This window comes from Lipophrys pholis (genome assembly GCF_963383615.2).
Source record: "Lipophrys pholis genome assembly, chromosome: 3".
In the NCBI taxonomy this organism is placed as follows: Eukaryota; Metazoa; Chordata; class Actinopteri; order Blenniiformes; family Blenniidae; genus Lipophrys; species Lipophrys pholis.
This window is the reverse complement of record NC_137627.1, coordinates 28,474,361-28,500,162: the sequence shown is the minus strand read 5'-3', so window position 1 is coordinate 28,500,162 and position 25,802 is coordinate 28,474,361. Positions and strand designations below refer to the sequence as shown.

The 25,802-nt window shown below is 47.1% G+C and overlaps 1 protein-coding gene across 1 annotated transcript in view; it reads right to left on the bottom strand.

The window, feature by feature from the left end:
• The window catches only part of LOC308107732 (seizure protein 6 homolog), a gene marked incomplete at both ends in the record, with an annotated part of 135,965 nt that overhangs the window by 40,329 nt on the left and 69,834 nt on the right, over positions 1-25,802 (bottom strand). Inside the window, 4 exons of the mRNA XM_080460220.1 lie at positions 1,874-2,068; positions 2,825-3,016; positions 16,158-16,352; positions 19,631-19,827. Coding sequence (XP_080316346.1) covers positions 1,874-2,068; positions 2,825-3,016; positions 16,158-16,352; positions 19,631-19,827 — 779 coding nt within the window. The remainder of the gene's footprint in view (positions 1-1,873; positions 2,069-2,824; positions 3,017-16,157; positions 16,353-19,630; positions 19,828-25,802) is intronic.

The window sequence follows — 25,802 nt, the reverse complement described above, 5'->3', positions numbered from 1 at the left end:
CCTCAAATTGGCTCTCCGCCCTCGAGCCTCCTGGTCAATCAGCCTCACTTCAAAAGCGAGACTGGTGCTGCGTTAGCTGCCTGACTAGCGTTGATGTTGCTTGAAGCACGGTCTCGGTTTCATCAATTCTCCCTTCCACTTCGTCCGGCCTGTCGTTTGCTCTCTTGCTCTTATGTCGGAGCTTCTACGGCTTCGGCTTTGCCTCGAGTCTGGGTCATCTTCGGTCCAACCCATACTTAATCCACTTCTAGTATCAGATTAGTTTTATTCTACTGATATTGTGTTGTTGCAATAGTAATCCGGTTACTACCTCTTTTCTCATTCTTTTGTAAAATGTTCACCAGGATTGACAAAAACAAGTTTTTTGGGGTTAGTTGAAAAATTAGGCTGCCATCCTCTTCGCACCGGAACCAGAACCCCTGGAATTTGGGGTTTTCATTATCTGTAAGCCCTAATCATAAAATTTCAAGAAATAAAGGCTTGAAATATTTCACTCTATGTGTCATGAGCCTATATCATATATGGGTTTGATTTTATGAAATGAGTGACAAAAAATATTGAACATTTTCGTGATATTCTAATTTTTTGAGATGTACTTGAGATGTGGGAAAGCGTGGTTTCCATGGAGAGGGATATAGGTAGAGATCTCAGGCAGGTTAAATGATTTTCTTATTTGAAACCAAATTTTTAGAGAGACCATACCTATGAAATTATTTCCAGCAATGAATTTTAGGGGCTGAGCTGGGGAAAACAGGAGGGCTGGCAGAGAGCAGCTCAGATGACTTGTTCAATTGCAATCCAAGACAGGGTAGAAGAAGCGCCTTTACCTTGATACGTGTATTGCCAATACATTAATGCTCTACAGTTTGCAGCCAGGTAGAAATGGCAGTTTGGAAGGCTGAGACCACCAATTGATTTGGTTTAGAATAAAGTTTTTTTTTAGAAATATAGTGCATTTGTAACATTTTGTCACATTTTGTGAAAGGTAGAATGAACGAGTCTATTTCTTTAAGGAAGAGTTTTGGTGAGAAAACATGTCCCCTCACCCTGCCTGCTGGAAAGTCCACTTGCATAACAACCAAGACTGACGTTTTCAAGGGGACCAGAGTGCCCTTGTTAGATCTGGATCAGAGCTCAGAGGAGCATTCACAGATGCCCAAATGAAGCAGACTTTCCCAAAATGTCCTTGATCCTGGTCCCGATCAAACAGGGAAATTTGAATGCGCCCTCAGTTGTCATGCAAGTGGACTTTCCAGTGGGCGGGGTGAGAGGCCCCTAAAACACTGTCCCGTAAGACACTCCAGCTCTGGCCCTGTCCTCACCAGCTCAGCCTTCGCGCTCCCGGTCAGCTAAGAGCCTCCAACCAGCCGATTATCAGCTCCTTGCTTCCTGACACCACCTTGTCTGCTCACCCACATTGACTCAGTTCCTGCTCTGTTCTGTTGATCACTCTACCTGATTCTGAATCACTCGGCTCTGCTCAGCTCAGGTTGATTCTGTGAGTCTCCACAAAAGACCAACTCATCTCTGGTCGAAGGATCACCAGGAGGATGAATAAAGAACTTTTTGTTCTTTTTAGAAATAAATTCTTTGGTCAACTCTATCCCTGTTTCCTGGCCTGTTTCTGAACCCAAGTCTCAGAACCCAATCTGTAACAGTGACATTGACATTGAAATTCAAATTGCACAAATGATATAATTGATTTCAGTAGAGAGTATGGAGAAGCATTTATTGAAGGGCTCCATTTGGCCTCTAAATGTGATCCATATGTATTAATTTGTAATGTTTAGGTTCAATCTGCATCACCAATCCTTATTTTTAGTTCATGATGACCGGCAGTTTGAAACACTTGAAAGTTTATAAAGGGCCTCACCTTTGCAGACCGGAGGAAGTCCGCTCCATTGGGATGGATATCCAGGGATACACTGAAGCTCGGCATCACCCAACAGTTGGTGGCCAGGGGAGCATGAGTAGTTTAGGCTCTCTCCAGCCTGGAAGTAACGTTTGTGGGAGCTTGGTGTCCCATAGGTGGGAGTCCCTGGGTGATTGCAAGCCTGAAAGGTCTCAGCTGGTGGTAAAAACAAAGACCACATGGAGAGAGTTTGGCCAAGTTAACGCAACAGAAATGATTATTGAAACGTGTGTGAATGGAATAATGTGACTGACAATGGAAGCTGCTGAGACTGCTGGTGTTCGGATAATTTGCTATTACCAGGGTGAACAGGGACCGCATGGTGAAGCAGTGGTCAGTGCCTTTGCACATGAGACCATGACTTTCAAATGCGGACCGGGGTTTTGGGGGTTTTCCATGTGGAGTTTTCATGTTCTCCATATGTGTGTGTGTGTGTGTGTGTGTGTGTGTGTGTGTGTGTGTGTGTGTGTGTGTGCGTGTGCGTGTGCGTGTGCGTGTGTGTGCGTGTGTGCGTGTGCCCTGTTTTATTGGCGGCCTGTCCAGGTGTACCTGCCCTCAGCCACATTACAATTTAGCTGGGATTGTCTCTGCGACCTTGAGCAGCATAAAGCGGTACAGAAGATGGATGGAGTGTGGAGAGCATCATGTGCTGAGGACACTGATGTATTTCCTGCAAAGTTGAACAATAGTAATCTTTCTTGAACTGAATTTCTTTTAGCAGTTTAAACAAAGCATCAAAACTTTGAGTAATGCTCAATTTGTGAAAAATCTAAAAAATTCAGGCCTTATTAAGCCGGGGAAAGGCCCCACTGCTGCCAAAGGCAGGCCTGCACAATCGTGGATTGAACTCACATCTTCATCTATCAGGTAATAAGTATGTAATGTCTGAATGAGGAAAGACTTGCCACATACGCAGGCATGTGGGCAGCTTTTGGTTCCAGCGGGGCTCTGCAGACCCTCGGTTAAAGCAGCTCAGCAGACTGTTTCCAGACAGAGTGAAGCCTCTGTCACAGATGTACTGGATAGTTGAACCCACAATGAAGTGAGGACTTGACAGCACACGTCTGCCGTTCTCCACCTGTCCAGGGTCGGCGCAGGTCACCACTGCTCAACACAAAACAAAGATTCATTAAAAGGTGACTAATCATCACCTTCCAACGTCGTTTTCACAGTCTTAGATGTTTATTAGTATATTACTCCAACTTCAAATCAAGAAGCTGAGCTTTGTTTCTGGATTTTGTTATGGGCAAAAGGAGGTGAACATAACAATGTCAACAATGGCAATGCATAACATACATGTGTAAGGAAACAAGGCAAAAATGACATGTTTAGGTGTAACAGGAGTAATAGACCAATGTGATATAAAACACGTGATCATTTGTATTGATTGATGGGAACACCTTGCAATAGGAAGGAAAATGTGTTAGCAAATGAATGCAAACACATATATAAATATAAATAAAGCTTGATTAATCAGTGATAAAAAAAAAAATTCTCTCCCCGTTTACTTGTGACTGAAGAAAACTGTTTGGAGAACATGGACTCGATGATGTGTTTGTACATAAGGTTTAAACCAGATGTGTGGAACTCTGGTCCTGGATGGTCGTGTTGAGGAAAAGTTTCTATGTTTTAACAGAATTACATAATATGCAACAACAGACAACAACAACATCACCAGGTCTACAACCTGGTGATGTAACTACAACCCTGCTCAAGTACAACTTGCCAAAGTTAAAGTCTTTACAGCTTCAAGCAAATATGCTAAGGATAAGCGCCTACATGTGTCCACTGATTCAGCTTATGCACATGGTGTGTGCCATGTATATGGCAACATCTGGAAACAAATAGAATTTTTGTGAGCAGATGATTTTCAGGTGGACGAATAGCTGCACTTTTGGAAGTAATACATTTTCTTACTGTTTTGGCAATATTTAGGTGTCCAGGTCACCATAAACGAGACACTCTAAAGTGTCTGCAGATGAATTTGCCAAAAATGCAGCGAGCACTCATATGGATCCAATCCTTGTTGCAGGTGATTGTGAACTTTTAACTGCTCTCTCTTCTCTCATTTTAGCCCAAGACAAAGCAGCCTCATAGGAAAAACAACTGTCTAGATCTAAAGGGAGGCCATTGAGGAGACACTGGAAGGTCCTCAGAAGGGTTGGCCAGAAACTTTGAGGGACATTTTGTGATGCATTGTTACATGTTGCGATTAAGAATGCACATGGTCACGTGATGCGGAGAAGGTAGGAACACCTGAAATAGGGCTCCCGGGCCAAATATAACTTTGAACCCCTCAGGGATAGTTTAATGCTGCAAAAATAGCGCAACTACAAAAGTAATCTCACTGCCCTAACTCTGGGCTGATAACAAATGCCTTCTACGATCGAAAACACGAAAAACTCAGCCGCAGGCAGAAGCCTCTGGCCATAATAAACTGGCGGAAGGTGAGGAAATCGATAGCCTGGTAGCAAAGATAAGTGAAGGTGTGTTTGCTAAACTCAGCTCCAGTCTGGACGCTAAACTCAACCAGATAGCCAAATCGGTGAGCTCTGTGTGTGAGAACGTTAAAGTTCTGGGGAGAAGAGTGGAGATGCAGAACAAAGAATCTCTGACATGGACGACACAGCGACTCAACTGCTGGCTAAACTCGAACACACCGAGGCACGCCTGAGGGAGACCATTGAGAGGCTAGAAGACCAAGAGAACAGGTCCAAATGTAACAATATAAAGATCGTCAACCTGCCAAAGCGTACAGAGGGCGACAATGCTAAAGAATTCTTGGAGACATGGATACCAAAGATTCTGAATCTTAAAGTGAAAAACGACTGGATCAAGATGGATCAAGAAAAACGGTGAGTGCCGACATGCGCAGTGAGTAATTCGAGTGTGACGTCATTGAGTGCAATCCAACATGGCGGCACCCTGCCTGTAGTACAAACTTTTCCGTCAGACGGAAGGAAAAAACAAAACAAAACAAAATAACAAAAGGGAAATTAAGATCACCCACAACGCTGGAAGAAGAAACCATCGAAGATCTTCAAGCTTACTTGGACGAGTGCTACGACCGTCTCGTCATGCCGAAGACGCCTCAAGCTGCTTCATCTAAAAGAAGCCGTCCTGAGAGTTCTCCACCCATGAGTTCCTCGCCGTCCAAACAATTCGAGGACATCCTGGACAGCATTAACACCAAGCTGTCCAGCTTCGATGCCCGGCTCGCTCTGGTTGAGGTGCTCCACCGCGAGTTTCAGGCTCTCCGGGACTCGCTGGAATTCAGCCAGCGGCAGGTGGTGGAACTGACCACTGAGAACCAGGGACTTCGGGACGAGGTGAAGTCACTTAATAAAGGACTGACCGGGCTGACGCAGGACAACAAGAAGATGAAGGAGCCCATCCTCGATCTCCAGAGTCGGAGCATGCGGGACAACCTCGTCTTCGCGGGACTGCCTGAGCGGGCGGAAGAGGACGCCGAGACGTCGCTGCGGGACTTCATGCAGGTAAGTCTGAAGCTGCCAGCCGACACCGTGAGCAAGATCACCTTCGCCCGCGTCCACCGCCTGGGAGCAAGACGACAGGACAACCAGACAAACAAAAAGAGCTGGTGAAGAGTCGCGGCAGGGAACTACGAGGGACGGACTTCAGCGTCAACGACCAGTTCCCGAAGGAGATCCTGGACCGCCGCCGCCTGCTTTTTCCGGTAAGAAAGAAGTTAATCGCTGAGGGATCCCGAGCCGTCATCACCGTGGACAGGCTCTATGTCAACGGCCAGCTGTTCCGAGACCCCGCCGTCACTCCCTGGGGTGGGGTGGGGGGGCTGGGCGTCGGGCCCCGGCTGGGCTGTCGGCTGGGGGGGGTTGGGGGCGGGTCGTCCGGGCCCTGGGGGTGCGGGGCCTCCCCCTTTCCGGTGGGGGTGCCCGCTGCGGCGCTGGGGGTGGGTCCTCCCTCTGGCCCCCTCCCCCGGTGGGGCGGGTTGGCCCCTGCCGCCGCGCTCCGGGTCTGCCTCGTTCCCGGATTGGGGGGAGCGGGGGACGGGGGGGCTCCGGGTTCTGGATGGACGTTTGACTGAGAGTGACCTCCAGGGCCTGATATGGATGGGTGTGTGTGTGTGTGTGTGTGTGTGTGTGTGTGTGTGTGTGTGTGTGTGTGTGTGTGTGTGTGTTGGGGGTGGGGCTGTGTGGGTGTGGGCGAATGAGGGGGGGTGCCCTGGCCACTGGGCTCGCACTGGGCCCTGCGGGTCTCAGACTCTGCTGTCTGGCCGTTGGGTGGGGTGGGGGCTCCCTGCCCGGGTCCCCTTACGGCGCCTTGTTGGGGGGGGTGTGGCTCCCCGGGTCCTAGGCCAGCCGCTCGGGGGTGGGGTGGGGCAGCGCGGGGGGTCCAGCTGGGCCAAGGTCCTAGTGACGGGGGGACCCCCCCCCCTCAGAACCCTCCCTGCCTTACCTCACCTTATATTACTCCACAATAGGGAACAGTGGGGCGGTGCCTAGGTGGGGGGTCCGGGCTACTTAACTGCGGTCTGGGTCCTCCCCCGACTTTGCACCACCCACAATTTTAACCACACTTAGTCACGCAGGGTCTTGAGGGGGTAAGCCGCTTTCGGGGTTCTGCCGCTTGTCAGCGGTAGAACGCCCGGGCCCCGCTACCCCCCAATTTTAAACCGCACCATAGACACACACATTGCATCCACCTTTTCAAAACACAAAGACACACCCTTACATACATCCAACACACATATAGGGCAGGGGAAGGGCGGGAGACGTGGCTCCCCCCAGCACCTCCCGCTGGGGTCCCGCCCCGGCCCGGGGTGAGTGCGGCTGGAATGCGGGGGGCGCGCTCCCTCGGGCGTGGCGCTCGTGGGGGGGCTGGGGTGCGGTGCTCCTTCTCCACTTGCTGTTGGATTGGTGGAGGTTGGGATACCGCGGTGGCCGGGAGGGGGCCCGGCCGGCGGCCTGAGGGGGCGAGAGTCATCACTCCCCCCCGTCCCGAGTATGTGTGTGTGTGTGTGTGTGTGTGTGTGTGTGTGTGTGTGTGTGTGTGTGTGTGTGTGAGCGTCTGTGTCTGTGTCTGGGTCTGTGTCAGGGGTGGGTGTCTGTCGGGGGTGGGTCAGGGGTTGGGTTTTTCAATGAAGACCGGGGGGGAGGATCATGGGGCGGGTGGAATATGAGGCTCCTGGGGGTGTAGAGTTGACTGTCCTCCGACCCGGGCCTGCGCCGGCCTTCGCTTTCCTAGGTCTGGGGGCGGGGCTGGTCCAGGGCGCGGCGGCTGGGGCCGTCTCTGCCTTGCCGAGTTGGGGGGGGGGGGGGGGCGGTGGGTGGGCCTGTTCCCGGGGATGCGGCCGGGGTTGGGGGCTCTCGGCCCGCTCGGCCCGGGGGCCCTGCTCCGGCCTTTTCTCGGCTTGGCAGCTTGGGTCGGGGCCTTGGGCCCTGTGCCCTTTATCCTTCTCTTGTGGGCCCCTCTTGCCTGGGGGGGATTCCTCTCTGCATTCTCCGTCGGGTGCTTATTGGGCGGGGGCGTGGCTCTCTGGGGTGGTTCGCTGGGTTCTCCCCGGGCCTGGGGGGCTTCCGTCTGCCGGGGTGGCGGTGTCCGGGCCCGATGGCCTCGGACCCCAGGGTGTCGCCACGGGTCCCCCCACAACAGTTCCGGCCACACCAAGTGGACAAGCCACACACACACACACACACACACACTTCCACTCCTCACGAAAGGTGCTTCTGAAGTTGCTTGTTCTCTGTCATCATTTGCTCAAACTTTAAAAATCATGTTCCTCTTTTGTTGTTGCCTCTTTGTTAATTCATGTTCCTGCTTCACGTTACTGTCTGGATAGAGCTGCTCGGGCTGGTTAATCTGGGAAATCATTTTGCTGTCTGGATAGAGCTGCTCAGACTGGTTAATCTAGAAAATCATTTTACTGTCTAGATAGAGCTGCTCAGGCTGCTTAATCTAAGAAATCATTTTACTGTCTAGATAGAGCTGCTCAGGCTGGTTTAATCTAAGAAATCATTTTACTGTCTAGATAGAGCTGCTCAGGCTGGTTTAATCTAAAAACAGTTGGAAAGTATTTGGATCAGTGTGATAACTGCAAATAATATATGTAGCACAACAAGGATATTGTATGTTATCCCCCTAGTTCATATATTCATTTTAAGGGCTGGGAGTCCCTCATGTACGACTTTGTTATTGGGCTGCACAAATGTGCTATATATATGAATGGGTGAATCCTGATGCTACAAATACATGGATTGACATGGAGCCTTGGAACTGTGGACTCCTAACACGAAAAGACTGCTCTTTTATAACCTACAAGAAGGTAAAATTGGAGGTTCATTTTAGTTGTCAGGAATACATTGAATACATGGAATACGATTATGGTCTGTTTCAAACTTAAAAATTATTTCTCTCTTCTGGCCCCAATATGAATATGTATTCTGTGTACAAATTTTGTCAGGATAGGGGTGTGGACCGGCTTGTCAAAGTCTATGAGGGAGGTACAATGGAGTCATTTGAAGCCCTGAAGAGTAAATATTATTTATAACAGTCTCACTTTTCTCGATATTTACAAATAAGACACTATATACCTAAAAGTGTACATGCTCCCAATACGACATTTCTGGAAGACGTCCTAATACAACATATACCAAAAACATTTATTTCTCATGTTTACAAAACCTTTGGCTTGAACTCCAATTACTCTACCAATAATATTAGACAGCAGTGGAAGACCAATATAGGGGAACAAATAGAAGAAAATGTGTGGACTTCAATTATTAAAACACACTTAGAATCCTGAGCTGTAATACAGACAGAGAGACGCAATTTAAAATATTACAGAGACTCCATTGTACACCACTACTGAGGAGCAGACTTGGTCTAGGCTCTCCTAATTGTAATAAATGTAATTCAGAACTTGGTACATACACACACATGTTTTGGAAATGTGGCAAAATACAACATTTCTGGTCTGAAGTGAAGGATGAAGTTACTAACTCTGATGGGATATGACTTGGAACTCTCCCCCTCTCAGTGTATTCTGGCAGCAAAAGTAGACAATGCTAGGGATGAATATAATGCTAAACTGATTGAAATTCTCTTACAAACAGCAAGAAAGACAATTTTCAACTTCTGCATATCAAAAGACAGGTCTACAGTGGAGGATTGATACAAGGAGGTCTTGAGAATACTCCCTCTGGAAAAGCTGACCAACACCCTTAATGACAATGCTGAAAGATTTATTACGATATGGCGACCTATTCTGGACAATGTGGACACTACGGACCCATTTTAGTTTTGATTCTGTTCTTCTAAGCATTGGCGGGCCGTGAATTTCAGACCTCGGCCTTCGCTAGTGCTGAGTCAATCCACCACTCAATAACTTTTTATGGCTACAAAACCCATGTTACCATGCAGAAATGCAGTATAAAAGCCTTTGCATTACAGATAGATACTTGTGTAGCCAGAATAAATACCTTTTTGAATGAAAAAAATCAAAGTTCACATCTTGCCTTCTGCTGCAGCTGTATACAAAAGCGGCTGCTTTTTCCGAAACTTCTGGGGGTTGAAGAGGGTGACAAAAGTCAGCTTTTCGTGGTCTTGAAAATAAGATAATGGCAAATAATAGAATCCTGAATCCTGCGAAGGAAGTTGTTGTGAGCGCAAGTGAATTGCACCGGACCTCCGTGCGCTCGGAGCACTGCAGTGCGTTCAATGACCTCTTGGAAAAGCCCGTCTTGAAAATTGTTTTGACAATAAATCTGCAACCAAATCTCTTTAGCTTCTCCTTTAGCCATTGTAGATTGACAAAACCGCTATTATATGAATACAACTACATTTTTGTTCATGCAGCTCACTACATATGCAGTCAGCTCATGCTGGAGAGTGAACTCTCTGACGATCCAATCAGAGGGCTTGAATATGCTGTCGTCACCTTAGGCTTTCTAGAAGGCCCTAAGTTGCAAATATCAAAATCTGATTGGTGAACAGCAGCGTCACAGACACTTAAGGTATGTTGGGATTTATGGTTGGTTATTAGCATTAAATTACTGTAAGTAATAGATTACTGAAAGTAATAAATCACTGGAAGTAATTTATGAAAATTTTTAATTATTAATGGAAGTAAACGGTCATTTACTCATTAACAACTCCCAAAGTAATTGAGTAATTACTTAAAAAGGAAACAAAATTAATAAATTATCAACAATTATATATTAATAAAAAAATTATTATTTTGCATAAATTTGTTATTTATGTATTAATAATAAATTGGGGCACCACCAGATAAACTGGAAATAGCTAATACCAAAATATCAGTCTCATTTGTAAAAGTTTATTTATGTTAGTTAATATTTCTGCATAAAATATAACAATCTTAAATAATTTGGAAGGTTTAAGATCCGAGCACAGACTGTTACAAACCAGTGAATTGTCAACAATAAATACACAATAATCACCAAGAAGCGTACAATTCAGCTAACAGGCGTTTATTAATAAAAATTTATTAATTCATAAACAATTCTGAAATCATCTCATAAATCAACACATTCAAATAGCAAACGACATCTAACACGGAATCTAATCTATTAAACAGCAAACACTATGTACAAAGAGTGTGTGTGTGTGTGTCTGTGTGTGTGTGTGTGTGTGTGTGTGTGTGTGTGTGCGTGTCTGTGTGTGTGTGTGTGTGTGTGTGTGTGTGTGTGTGGAGAGATGAGGGTGGTGGTGTAATGACCTCGAACGTCCACCAGGTGGAGGCAGACGTCAGCGGGTCAATGTGAGTGGGTCTGATGACCTCGAACGTCCACCAGGTGGAGGCAAACGTTGGCGGGTCAGTGTGGTGACCATGACGACCACTAGGGGTGTGCGGCGGCGTGCAGAGGGAGAGCGCAATGACTTGATGTGTCCACCAGGTGGATGTCAAGAGGGATTGCGATGACCCACGTGACCACTAGAGGCGCTTGACTCGCTCTTTCTGGGGACGCGGCGGTTGCTTAGCAGCCAGATAAACAAGACGTCCGTCGAGCGCGCATGCGCAAGGGCGGTCTCGGAGCGAGGCAGTCTACCGAGGGCGTAACGAACGGGCGGTTCCGTTGGCCCAGTTCTGAGCGCCGGAGTCCTAAGTGGAGGTCGGGACCTGCAGTTAGAACTCTTGTGATCGAAGCAGATGTGCCCTTGCAGCAGGTAACACTTGGATGTTACATGCAGTTGTCTGTGTGAGCTTATCTTGATCAGTTAAGGGGGGGCGCATAGCTGCGGGTTAGTGAAAGAGGGGGAGAGAAGAGAAAGACAGAGAATTGTTGCGAGGCTCGGTTCTGAACTCTGGTTCCTCCACACAGAGCTCCCAGTGGGCCTGGAGCTCACTTGGACCTCTGTTCTGAGGTGGGAAACCCGATTCCCGGACTTGGTTGGTGCACGTGAACGCGCGTACACAAACATATGAGATGCTGCGGCCTTCTGAGCGGCACATTGAAACACACATTGCATGTTAACAGAACATCATTCTAACACTATATCTCTGCCCAGACGAAAGCTCTCACCCTCCGTGGTTTGGTGCTGTTGGTTCTGGGAGGCTGTGGTAACTGGTTGTTACCGGGTCTGAATTCAGCGTCCTGAATTCAGAGGCTTGGCTTCAGCTGCAGGAGTAGACAGCTGAGGGGTTGATTTTGGAGAGGAGACGATGGCTCTGGTCTCCAGAATTCCCCCAAAAAAGGAAAAATAGAGGAAAACAGAAGATGTAGTCCAAACTGGGTCCTGATCGTCCAGCGGGCTGGCCTTTGTTTTCTTTTGTTCCCACTTGATGCTCTCTATACCATCCTGAGGAAAGCAGAGACTTGTGTCTCCCTCGATGGTCAGATTGAGAAGCAGAGAGAGTTGGTTTGAAAAGTTTCACCAGTCTTGAATCCCTGTGGTGTTTGGGTTGGATTCGACCATCCTTATTGTCAACCTGGGGAGTCGTAAAACTGGCTCGCTCCCCTGCTGTTTTATGGCCTGTTTACTGTCCCTGGTGATTCTCCTCTGGGGGAGAAACTTTGTGGAGCAGTTCACTGCAATCTTCAGCCCAACAGGTACGTCCGAATTGTTCCTCCTATCTCCTTATCTAGCGGGACCCTTTAAATGTAGTCGCCACCAGGAATTGTGTAGCAGCATGAGCTCGCCTCCCTTGCGAAAGGATGCATCAGTGGTTCCTAAGCTAAAGGAGGCTCTAAAGGAAGCAACGAGCCTCCTTTCCTTAGCACATACATAACATACCCTACATATCTTATTTGCAGTTATCACACTGATCCAAATACTTTCCAACTGTTATTAGATTAAACCAGCCTGAGCAGCTCTATCTAGACAGTAAGATGATTTCCCAGATTAAACCAGCCTGAGCAGCTCTATGTAGACAGTAACATGAAGCAGGAACATGAATTAACAAAGAGGCAACAATTCAGACGTATCTTCAATTTACGCTGCAGATGCCTGCTTAATTGAGTCTGAAGGCCTCAGGCAGATTTCTTTACACTGGTAACAGGTGATGGCTAAAATGTGATTAGTTAAAAATGGTAAAACACGAGGAGGCTGCGTTTGGTTTTGATTGACTTTAAAATAAAACGATGGTTATAGGACAATCTAACTCCGCGTCTCTGTGGGGGAACCTGGCGGTGGCATGCTCAACTGCTACACTGGCTCCCCGTCAAGCCTACAGAGTGTGGAGGAGCGCTCTGGCCCTGGTGGAGACGGCAGCGAAAGAAGCGTTCGCTCGGCCGCTGCTGGATTTCACCTGGCTGCAGCGGGAGCGCTCCTGCGACAGAAAGAGACGCAGGGAGGTCTCCTCGATGCGCTGCTGTCCCGGTGGGGGACCGCGCCGGAGGACAGTTCGGGCCCCGGAAGGGGAGGAGGGGCGGGCGCCAAGTGTGGCACGGCCGATCCCGGCTCCACGGAGGAGGGCATACGTCGCCAAAGGCCGGAATGGCGGCGGCGGCAAGCCGGGGGGAAAACAGCCGGGTAAGACCTGTCCCGGCTCCGCGGACAAAGGCGGGGCCTCGACGGGACAGCGCGGCCCCCACGGATGGCAACGGTGGCAGCAGCAGCCGCGGCAACGGCTGGGTCCACGGCGTCGTTGATGAGGTGGGCGGAGGCGACGGCTGGGTCCACGGCAGTGCAGAGGTGGGTGGAGGCCACGGCAACGACGGCCAAGTCCACGGCGGAACAGAGGTGGGCGGAGGCGAAGCCGGCCCCCCAGGCGACCACGACAAGGCAGACGGCGATGGCCCAGACGAAGTGGGTAACAGCGGCCCACACGACGAAGAGGCGGGCGATGGCGGCCCACACGACGGCGTCAAGGTGGGGGACAGCAGCCCGGACCAGGCAGGCGGCGGACACGGCCCTGATCGAGCTCGCGACGACAACAGCGGCGGTGGTGGCAGCGCCAGTGGAGGCGAGGAGAGGAAGCGCAAGTTCAGGGGCCACGGCTTGGCCCATGCCCTTTCCCACAGGGCCGGAAAAAAAAGGACAATACCATTGAATAAGTTCATAAATTTAGCTTACATTAGACTTTAAGACCATGAGAAAGCTAAATGACCAGATAGCATTAAAGTAGATTGCTGAGCTCCGTTATCAATCAGTAACATGGAAGGGATGATCTCCCTAAGATCTGTTTCGAGAAGGATAAATAGAAAAGTAAGCTATTTTTTAGTAAGCAACTTTACAATTGCTAAAAGATAAAGTTCTATGTATGCTAGTAGAGAGTTTGCATAAAGCTCCTAAATAGACAAAGAAAAAAAATAAGGTAACAATTGCGCAAATGGAAATACCCTTTGAGAAAATTTAAACGTGTCAATGAAAATATTGATTTTATATTGCTTGTCCCACAGGACCAAGGAGGGATTGGAAAGCTGAGCACAGATATGCCTATGGAGAATGTCTACAAGCAGCCTTACTGATGTACATGAAGCTTCAGCGGTACACGTCAGGAACCATCTAGATGACAGTCATGATGACATGGGAGACAGCAATCAAATTCCACAGTTACCATTATTATTGATTACAGACCTTATACATATTTGTACATGGATCATTTTTCTTTATGTGAAAATAAAAATTAAATCAATTATTAAATAAAAATGTATATAATCATGTGATCGATACTTGTGATAACTTTATTTACTTACAGTGAAAACACATTTTGATATTTTAAAATGTCACCAGGAGCCTGAGTCTTTAAATCATGATTTAAAATTGTATGTTTATGCTTACAATTGCTAAGAGTTAATCATGAAAGTAAGTTTACTTATAGCCTGTTTGTATTCTGTTTCATGTACCCATAAACTGGTTTAATGGTTAGATTGAGGGAATTGAGACTACCAGAGTCTCAAAGGGGGGATTTGTTGAGGAAAGGTTTCTATGTTTTAACAGAATTAAAGTAAAAGTAAAGTAGAAACATGTATTGTACATGCACATAGAATCGATCGATTGTATACACGTTTACTGGTTGTGTCTTGTGCTTCAAGACTGGAGTTATAGGTATTTCACACAGACAGAATGGGTTGGCTTTCAGAAATAGACTTGCTGGTGGAGAAGGAATGTATCGGTAAGGGATTGAAACCAGACTCGTTACCATCTTGCCTTAAAAATTGTGGTTATTTACAAAAAGTCCAAATGCTTTCTTTTTGAGGATGAGACAACAGCCATCTCACCATGTATGGAATGTCAGATGCATATAAAAGAGGAAAAGAACACATGTTTGACAGTCTGTATCATGATCTGACTCGGGTTTATGTCTGTGTGGGAATAAACTCTTATTTTGCATCAAGTTCTGGATTTCTCTTAAGTATCTGTTAGCCAACTATCATCCATGATGATCTTTTGGAGAAATAATGGCGGAAATTATGGTACATTGACAACGTCCGGCCCAGACCACAACTGTCAGGTTTTTGACAAGACAGCCGTCGTCCTGCATGTTTCTTGTCTCCTTGTTTCAACACGGCTGATTGTAATGATCGGCTCGTTATCAGGCATTCTGTTGAACTCCGTGATGGCACCATCATGACATTCGGGTGTGTTAAAGAAGGAAGACATGAAAAACACGCAGGGCTGCGGACCTCCATGGCCTGAGTTTGACACCCCTGGCACCATAGAACTTAGGCCACGTTTACACGTACCTGGGTACTTTAAAAAAACGGTGATCTTTCTTTGCGCTTGGGCCTCGCATTTACACATAAACGCAGCTTACCACAAACAAGGATTCCTGAAAACTCTGGCCACAGTGGCAATCTGGAAAAACTCTGCATCTCCAGTTGCATCTAAAGTGGGGTAGGTGGATATTTACGCCACAATTCGTGATGTGGTGTTTTATCTTTCCAGGATTCGGATTGGCTATCATGGCTTCGTGATTCTCGTTACACTGCCCCCTACAGGTTTGGCATGCTCATAGCAGCTCTTAACCAGATGTATATACGGGTCCGTGTAAATGAAGGGTTTTTTTTAAATGTAGAGGATGAAATATCCATTTAAAAAACAACAACAACAACCTGGGTACATGTAAACGTGGCCTCAATAAAGTTTCATCTCCTTGATGGAGTTTCCCCATTTGGAACTAATAAAGTCTGATCTAATCTTATCTGTTTGTCTTGTTGAACACAGCACTCAGCAACATCAGTTTTATCACTTTGCTGGTTCAATGCCGCTGGATGACATCTGCCTAGTGACATGGTGATGAGTTTTTATAAAATTTCCGCCTTGAAATGACGCGTCACAATAATTTTCTCAGTTTCTGGTTTGATTCGATTTTATAGCAGGTTTTTCAAAGTAATGTTTAGCAATGATTTCACTTGGTGAAAAGTATGCAGATTTAAAATACCGCGTGATAGTGTCACCATACACACTTTGAATATCAAGCCATTTCATCAGTGGGTCAGAATGGTCATCCACCAGCTGAGGATGTACTACATCAAAGTGACAGTTACAGTGATAAAACCTCTGTGGTAAATCTGCAGGAGAGCAAATTAGAAGCGGGTCAACCTGAACTATTATCCTGTACGGTCAAGATTGATCAGTTCCAATGCAAATATACTCAGTTAAAGATCTCAATCTGATTTAAAAAAATGTCTCCTTGGTCACTAAAAGAAATGCCAAAGCCTAAACTGTGAGTTTGAATTCACTATATCTCAGTACCACAGGGAAGTACAGAGAAAGTTTTCTGATTGTCAGGTGAACGCTGTCTGGCCTCAGACTCCTCCCCTTTACAGACTCAGTCTTTCAGAGTCTTTCTTCGTACCTCTCTCACAGCTTGGCATGTCACCACTCCAGGTGAGGTCCCACTGACACATGAGTAGCTCAGTGCCCACCACTTGATACCCGGGGTAACACTGGTAGGTCACCACGGTGCCTTGCATCAGCTCAGGGTGAGACATACTCTTCCAGCCATTGGAGATGTCAGGGAGCTCAGGACAAGTGTTGTTACGTGTTACTTCTGTAGGGATGAGCACAGAAAGACAAGACTGTGTTAGCGCTATCATAACAGCTTTCTTTAGTTCTGGTTGTCATTCTGTATCAGCCCAACTTCCACTGTCGATTTTTGATATGGAATGATTGATGCTGTGTTTCCTCTTTTATCCTGGTTTCGTGATCCTTTGCCATTTGGAGCCTGTCTTCTCTGTATTAAGTCTTATCAGTGGGGACAGTGACACGGTGCTGCATTGCTCCAAAGTAAATGTCACTGTGAGGGAAAACCTCTTACAGTTTCTACTTTAAATCCCCTGAATGAATGAGCTGCTCCTGTTTTCCATTTCACCCAGTTTCCTCTACACTATATCATCCTTCAGGTTCTCTGGGGTGGGACACCTGTTTGCAATTCACCTTCATTTTTAAAAGCATTCCATTGAGCATTCCATTGAGAATCTTCCTCATTTTAAGTTTTAAACAATCGCATTGATCATATACATTTTATAGTGCTGTCAATTTATGAATTTATGAATAAAATATTTTTTACTAATTAATTGCACAATTGTCTGTAATTAATTGTGATTTATCGCATTGTTTTTATACTGAAGACTGAACCTTGTAATGGATATTTATTCAGGGAAAACCATGGTATTAATGTTGACTCAACACACAGAGACTATATTTGAATTCAAAGACTGTATTCATAACGTCCGTTTAGCTTTGAGTGAAACTGTTTCTCTCCAAGATTAGCAAAATAAAAAAAACATAAATATATAAATTAATAAACATCTAACATAAGTCTGGGTTTTGTTAGAGTACAGGTGGACCACCTTGAGAATTTGAATATTTCTAGAAACAAAGTTGTGAACTTATTATATGAGTGGCAATAACATACTGTAACACACACACACACACACACACACACACACACACACACACACACACACACACACACACACACACACACACACACACACACACACACACACACACGGGAGACAGAGAGAGAGAGAAAGTAACACTCAGAGAGGGAGACGGCATGCACACGTTAGCACACACTTGAGGAGAAATTAATATTTTACCTGCAGTATTTCCTCCAGCCAACATGGCAACCTGCTGTTTTGCTGCAGAATTACTTTTGTGGTCGTTACATTCAGCTTTATAAAGTGTACTAATGACTTTTACTTTCTTAATCAGCCATCAGGTAACTTTTTAAAGTGAAACTTTCTGCCTTAATATTATTCCACTCGGTATTGTGCTGCTCTATAGTCACGGTGCACATGCGGCTGCTCTGGTTAGAGAGTAAAATAAACAAAACTGCATCAATTACATTACATTTTCTTAACGAGTTAAATGTTTCAAATCAATGAATTATATTAATCAGGTTTTTTGACAGCACTAGTATTTTACGATACATTTTTAGATAAAGTGTTTTCACTGATGAGCTCTTTCAAATAGTTTGGAATGACATGTAAAAACACGTTTATTTTAAGTTTTTATGCACATTCTGTTGTGACTTGGAGCAATATGTGGTTAAATAAGATCACTTCGCAAAGTGGAAACTTTTTTCAAAAATATATGAGTTTATTTGACGGAAATTGTCCATGGAACAAACTTCTGTTTCATTTACTGGATATTGCAGAGTGTTACTTTAAGTAGAGGATGGGACAACACTGAAAACTGAGTCCATACATCACATTAGTGACACAACAGTAAACGGAACATAGCTAATTGATGCAGTATCATTGACATCAAAGCCACACTGTCACTGTAAATTTGTTTTTTGTTTTACTCCAACGTTGTACTTTTTTTAAATGTATATATATATATATATATACATATATTGTTGTGAGACTATATATATATATATATATATATATATATATATAGTCTCACAACAAGAAGGTCATGGGTTCAAGTATGACCCCGGGCCTTACTGTGTGGAGTTTGCATGTTCTCCCTGTGTGTGTGTGTGTTTCCTCCGGATACTCCAGTTTCCTCCCACAGTGAGTTTAATTGGTGATGCTAAATTTACCCTTGGTGTAAATGTGAGTGTGTGTGGTTCTTGGTATGTTTGTGTTTGTCCTTTGACAGACTGGACAACAGTTACAGGGTGTAACCAGCAGATCCCAGCCTGCAGTGGGCGAGGACCCACAGTAACATCATGCTGGTCGACATCAAGTCGACTTGATCTTTATTTGTCCCAAAAACAGTGCCGGTGCTCAATATTTACAGCTAAAAAAAATATATTTACAACACAACCTGATCTCAGTTCTGCAATCAGCTGACCGGTTCAAAAAATTTCCTTTTCAAGGCCTGTTGCTTTCACCTGCAACTCCAGAGAACATCTCCTTTCATGCAGCTTCCCATTCCGCTTTTAACAGGTAAACCCCTCCCATGGGTGTTGTAAACTTTGATCAACCAATCATCAAGAGAGGAAAAATAAAAATGAATTTCCTCTTTAAAAGGATACTTGATTTTTCTAATAAACTAAACAAAAGCATTTTCCAAAGCAAATCTGAAAATAATCCCACTCAGAAAAGTAAATGAATAATTAATCAAAATAACCCATGATCACATGATCTGTAAACCCCGCAATTGTGTGCTAATTAACATAATCACGGAGTTAACCCAGCCCCATCTTGCCTGTCCACCGCTCCGAGGCATCATGTCACCGGTAAGTTATGTGTGCGTGTGTGGTTGTGTGGATGTTTGTGCAGGTGAAACACAGAACAGACAGGTGTGCACCCCTGGCCGACTATGCTAACAGTTGGGGAAGAGAGGAGTGAACTAAATGAATGACTTGATGCACAATACGGAGGGGAGTGAAGAACTGTGTGTGACGTGTTTGTTTGTGAGCTGCCTGCAAGACGCAGGGCGTGTGTGTGTGTGTGCGTGTGTGTGTGTGTGAGATGTTGCCCCGCTACCGACGGAGTTGCTCCGTCACAATCTCGATACACAAGTTGTGAATCCTGCCATTATGGAACTTGTACCTTTTGTCCTTAAAATATGATTCACACCAATACACCTCATGCGCATGTTTTTAGACTTAAGGAGGAAACTGGAGTACCTGGAAAAACCCAGAGGCAAGATATGCAAACTCTACACAGAAAAGGTTTTCATCACTTTAGATTGTGGGAAGAATCCAGAAAAATCCCACGAAGTCTGCTGAAGATCATGAAAACTCCAACAGAAAGAATCCAAGAGAACTAACTGCCCCTCTGTCCAACCCTCAACAAAGTCTGGAATTCAAAATGTTAAAAAACAAAAGCAGATTTTGTTAGAGTCCGTGTGTATGAGGCTTACCGAAGAAGTGGATTGCAAAGCCATTTCCAAAGCCATAGACGTTGGTGGCAGGGTCAGACTGAAACTGGATGGTTACATCTGCTGTGGAGGTGTAGAGCTTAAAATGTGGCTTCGAGCCTCCATACTGAGCCAGCAGTTTGGCTGTGAGGTCATCTCCATCATAGAAGGTCAAGAAGTCGTTCTTCCCGATGTTCAAACTGAAACGGGGGGGGCACAAAACAGATTTTCTTTCGCATGTATGCAAATCATACCATGTGGTGGAGGGAGCCTGAGATGGAAGGTGGAGTCAGAAATATACTTATACTTACAAACACTATTTCTATTGCATTTTCATTCATCCATTGATCAACCGCGTTGAAAGAACCCAAGTGATTCTCAAAAATGTGATTGTCTTCATTGCGTAACTTCTAACTGTAATAATAATCTTGATGTCTATCCTCATGTAAAAAGTACATTTTTGCACGGCCCCATTCACAATATCTTCCTGGCAAAATTATTATGATCATGCTGTTGATAAATTCCAACAACAAATACATGTGAATACAGAAAAATGGTATAATCAACATAATTTTATTTTGAACATTTATTTTTCCATCAAAACATATCCCTATAGAGTGAACCTTGCTTCATTCTTTATCACGTAATAAATGTCATCAATTGACCTTTATGGTGATGGTGATATTTGTGATGCTAAATTGCCCATAGGTGTGAATGTGAGTGTGTGTGGTTGTTTGTCTATATGTGTTTGCCCTGTGACAGACTGGTGACCTGTCCAGGGTGTTCCCTGCTCCCGCCCACAGTCGGCTGGGATCGGCTACAGCGCCCCGTGACTCTGAACTGGATAAGAGGAATAGAAGATGGATGCATGAATAGATGAATATTTACCGGTATTTATGTGCACAGTAATGTATCCATTTGCTCTATGTAACCTACATTTCTGTAAATGGCAAAAGTCCCTTCCTGGACTGTCGCCTTGTCATGGCGAAAGAGTTTGCATGGTCTCGTGAAATTCAAAGCTATGCCTTCCAGAGCACATGCTCCTGGTAGGGTCAAACAAGATGGACAGTTCTGGAGGGAAGACCCAGACAAAACAAGTCCCCCCCTCATCCATACTAATGGAACACAGAAGATTGTGTACCCTGCCTGGATGATTGTCCCCGGGACACACCTCTGGAGCCAAGCCCAGGGGTGATGACCAAGTACCTGGTGAATGAGTAGCCCATGTGTCCTGGTCAGACACAGCCCAAACAAGAGACGTGGGAAGGCGACGTGGGACCACCCGCAAAGTCCAACATGGGGGAGCGGTGCATTGCACATGCAGTGCAAGAAAATGGGGAGCCACGTGGCGTCATGGACCTCTGCAACAGAAATTGGCTCCTTGGATGTGAAATATCACTCCACTGGGAGGAAGGAGCCAGAGCTGGTGTGAGAGCGAGCGAGCCTATTTGCCGTGTGCGCCATGGTCGTTTCTCTACCAGTTATTCTTTTGATGAGAGTGAAACCGGTGGGGTGGTGTACGGTGGACTGAATGGTCACAAGCACCCGTTGGAGGTTCACCTCTTCATCTATACCACTGCTGTTGCCATACCAGAGTATGTGGGTGGTGCTGTGGTTGACTTGGTCAACCTGGGAAGATGACTGGGAGTGGTTTGGTAAATGGAGGTTGGACTCCAATACTAAAATGTCGTATAGAGCAGCCATGACACTGGGTGTGACATGAGTGCTTCTGTCTGAGTCGACAGAAGGTGGGAGGCTCCAGTGGCTGAATGCTTGGTTCAGAAGGAGGACAGCAGCCATGGTGGCTGTGTCAAGGTGGAGCTGGAAGTCGTCGACATAAATGTTAAGCGGGCACAGACATTTTCATCAGGATCATGATGACTGGATGGAATGGTCTGAGTTGTGGCAAAGGCTTTCTCGCAGTGGAAGATCTGTATCTCTGGTCTGCTAGCGTAAGCCACAACATTGTCCGTGTCATGTGACTGCGCTGGGGCAGCACTGAGACTATGAGTGGGAAAGTCTGTCTAGAGGAGGGACTCTGTTTCCTGGTCTAGGTGGGCCAGACAGGATGCTGAGCAGAGTTTCTCTTTAGTGAGACACAAAGATGTTTCTGCAGGAGTTTCCCACTCCAAGGGCTTGTGTTCACTAAGGAGTTCTCTGGAGGGTCCAGCACTCACTGCACAGTCCCTGGTGGACTGTGAGGAGTGGCTGCAGACCACATGGAGGCTCCTAAGTCCTGCAATGTTATTCGGCCACCTATGAGCCCGATGTGTTCAACTCTGGTGCGGCACCCCTGAACTTTGCTGAGAGCAAGTTTGGTTCCAGCAACCAGAAGTTGATAAAAAACGTGTCGTGTTTCGGCTAAATGTTCCTCAAAGGTGCAGTGATGCATGAGGAAGTCGTCCACATAGCTGAGATTGCCGTGAGCGGCAGTGTTGCTCATTGTTGCGTGAAGAAGGATAGTAGACACCGATGGTGGGTCTAAGTAGCCGAACTGGCACCGGTTCCAGGCAGACTGGCGGCTTCCAAAGGAAGAAACTGGTACTGGTTAGCGGGGTCCACCTTCGTGGTCCAGAACCGCTTCACCAAGTATGCAGCTAGAAAGAGTATGTACTGGTGTACAAAAGATGGGGGTGCCTTTGGGTCAGTGGGGACGCGCACCGGGTGGAGGTCTGTGACCCCCCTTTCATGCGAGTCCCGCGCCAAGATCGTTTGATAATCGCGGAAGACCTCAATGAATGCATGTCCTCGTTTCTGCGGTGTTAAAGCGTTAGCAGAATGAGGCTTAGTCTTTGACTCGAAACCTGAATAAGGTTCTTCTGGACCAGACATGTCTGTTTACTTGAAGTGTCTGTATTCTCTGGTTGAGTCACCGGAGCGTAGACAACCATGTCACATTCGGTGCTCGGTTTTGTACCATTGAGAACCTGTTTGAGGTTAACATGGTGAGCGCTGGTGATGGTTTTGGTTGTGAAAATGAGGAGAGCGGTGTCATGCATGTCGTCACTGGTGAGGCACGATGGCAGGTTGTCAATGACAGGGACCATCAGTTCAAGGTTTTGAAATGAACTGTCGGTTAACCTCTCTAATGATGGAAATGCGGTCACTTTAATCTAACCGTGTGTCAGATTCTGGACCTGCGGGTTGGCTGAACGATTGTTCAGCTCAAGAAGAGATGTATCACATCGTTTGGTCGATATCTGGATTGTGAGGCGAGGAGGCGCGTGAACCAGGGACCTTGGTTAAGGTCTGAAGTGACTCTGCTGAAAGTGAGCGGTGGCTCGGAACTTTCAACAGGTCGGTGGCAGATTTCTCTGACCAGGGTGCCAAAGGTGCCTCAGGAACCGTGGTTCCATTCATGTGTGCACCCCCCACGATGTGGTGGGCGTACAAAGAAGTACTCATGTACAAAGAAGAACTCATGTCCTTCAGTGACAAGAGTAAAGAGTGGTGTGCTTGAAACGGGTCTTGGCTCGCCACCTGCAGCGATTGCTGGCTGTCGGGGAGCTTGGAACTGGATCGGCGCGGGTCAGATTTTGGAAGAGAACCAAGTATTGGTAGGCAGCCTCAGGACTAGATGGCAGTGACTCTGCAGTTGGAAGCTGGGTGGCCCGGTTCTGGGCCAGAGGGAGTTGGGCTGGTGACTTGGGACCAAAGGCGCCGTTGGTGGCAGTCAATCAGCACAGCCAGTCGGTTCAGGAGGTCCTGACCAATAAGCAGTTCCTCTGTGTTCAGAGAAATGACGTAGATGGGATGCGTCACTGACATGTCCTGGAAAGCGACGTCAACCCAGACACGTTTAGTGATGAGTGACTCGTCCTGAGTGAAGCTTCTGATGTTCATGCTACACTCTTCCACCTGAAGTGGCTTTCCTAGGTCACGCATGGTTCTAGCAACCTGTGTGAAGGTGGCTGAACACATGAGGGTGATTTCTGACCCAGAATCAAGCTGGGCGAGGTTGTCGACACCCTCTACCACTACTGAGGTGTATAAGCGGTTGGCATAGCCACCGCGCACAAGAATGTCAACTTCCTGGATCTCCCCCTCCTCCTTACAAATTGGGCTTTGTGTGCGGAGGGGAGGGACATCCGGCCTAGTCATGCGATCAGGGGCTGGGAGTCAGGTTCCTTGGGGGAGCCGGGTCCCTTGTGACCAGTCGGGTTCAGGTCCTGCACCACTTCTTTGATGCAGGTTTTAATCCACTGAGGGACGTCTGAGTCCCAGTGGTTTCTGGTCTGACCGCGGCCTCGGTTGTTAGACTTACCTCTCCGTTGGGAGTGGTGAGGTCTTGGCCCACCTGATCTCTTACCTCTGGATGGTTATCCACCTCGTAGTCGAGGTTGTGGACATCTAATGGGCCCCCATTCGCAGCAGGTGCGGGGAAGGGACCTGTGACCTACAGGTGCCGGATTCGTGTTTCCAGTCACCTGTATTCTCAAGATCCCGGCGCCACCATCATGGTTTTCACCTAAACAGTGGCGCAGCTCCCACACCATCTGCACGTGTTTGCGAAGGTCTTTCATGGTGGGGTTTGTGGTCCTGTAGAACAGGGTGACATCGAACCACACACTGCCATGGAGGTTGTTAACGAAGAGGGACTTGAAAGTCTGGTCTTCGTCCAACCCCGGTGCATTGCGGCCTTGGAAGTAGGTGGCCCTTAGGTGCCTAGAATACGCTCTGGGGGGCTCCACCCCCTTCTGAGTGATTGCAAGTGCACCAAAAGTTGCAGAGGTAGGATCATTGTACAGAGAATACTCTTCCCTAAGTGCATGACAGAGGGCTGAGTAATGGTCTCTGATGGCAGGTGGGAGGGATTCCATGTAAACATGGACGCTGCTGGATGTCGTCTTCCAGAGAAGCTTCAGCTTCTCCCGTGACGAAGGATGAGGCAGGTTGAGGAGGCAGCATTCAACCTCCCGGAGGTAGTCCTCTATACTGACCTCCGGGTTGTTTGGGTCGAACCGCTCTATGTCCTCTACAAGGGACTCAAGTTGGCAAGGTCCAAAGACCGCGTTCCCTTGGGGGACCGGAATGGTCTGAGACATCTGAGCTGGACCCACCTGGTTCTCTCCGGCGGAGAGAGTGAGGGCCGCGATGACCATGAGGGTCTCCAGTGAGTGGAGGACCAAAGCAGATACCACTGTGAGGTGCTGGAAAATAACTCTTTACTCTCTCCTGAAAAGAAGTGAAAGAGCTGTGAGAGCGCATTGTGGTGCGGCTGAGCACCGATGGACGTGTGTCATAGCATAGCGGGACCCTGTGGTCCTCAAAGTGAAAAGCTGGGTTACGGTTCAGTGGGATGCAGTCAATTCCCACGACACTGGGCAGGTGTCTTGTGCCACGCCCCCTTGGCTGTGTGTCAAGCCCCCCCCCTCGCCATGGCTGCGGGGAAGCTTGATGCTGTCTGTCCCCCTGACGGGACAGCTTCAAGTCTGTACTCACCTGTGGTGGGCGGTCCACCTGACTGGACCGCTTCAGGACTGTATAGACCTGGAGGAGGCTGTCCACCTGACTGGACAGCTTCAAGAATGCGCATATCTGGGGTAATTTGTCCATCTGACTGGACATTTTCCAGACTGCTGAGAGCTGCACCAGCTTTTACCCCAGAGTGGTTTGGCTCTTTGTTCTGAGAGCCATAACCTGACTCATCTTCTAATGAACCATCAGATGATGTGTCTGTTTTAACTTCTCTCTCAGAAGTTTTGGTTTGTGACCCAGTAGGTTCCGTGTACGGAGGGTGATCGTCCCTGGCCTGGACCTCCTGTCGCAGGCGGGAGTTCTCCAGCTTCAGCTGGGCAATGTTAATCCTCAGCTGCGAACTGTAAAGTTGCAGCTGGGAGAGCTGCTCCTGGGCTTCAAGAGCTTGCAGCTCGGCCTTGCACTGGTAGAACAGTGCAATGTGGCCTAACACATCCGGAATGGTGAGCTCTACCTGACCAACCAGGTTCCTCACAGAGCTTAACAGCTGCCTGATCTTTGCTTCACAGGTCTCTGAGCTGTAGCTGTTCCCGTTTTCTTCTCTCCTCTGTGGAGAGGCATAGGAGACCAGCGACCACAGTCTGCAGGGCTCGGTCATGTGGCTCCCGAGGAGTCTCTGCTCCGAGAACGCAGTGTCTCTGACTACTCATGGTAGGAGTCACGCGAAAGCTGTGTTTTGAAAAGTGCCAAAATGTTG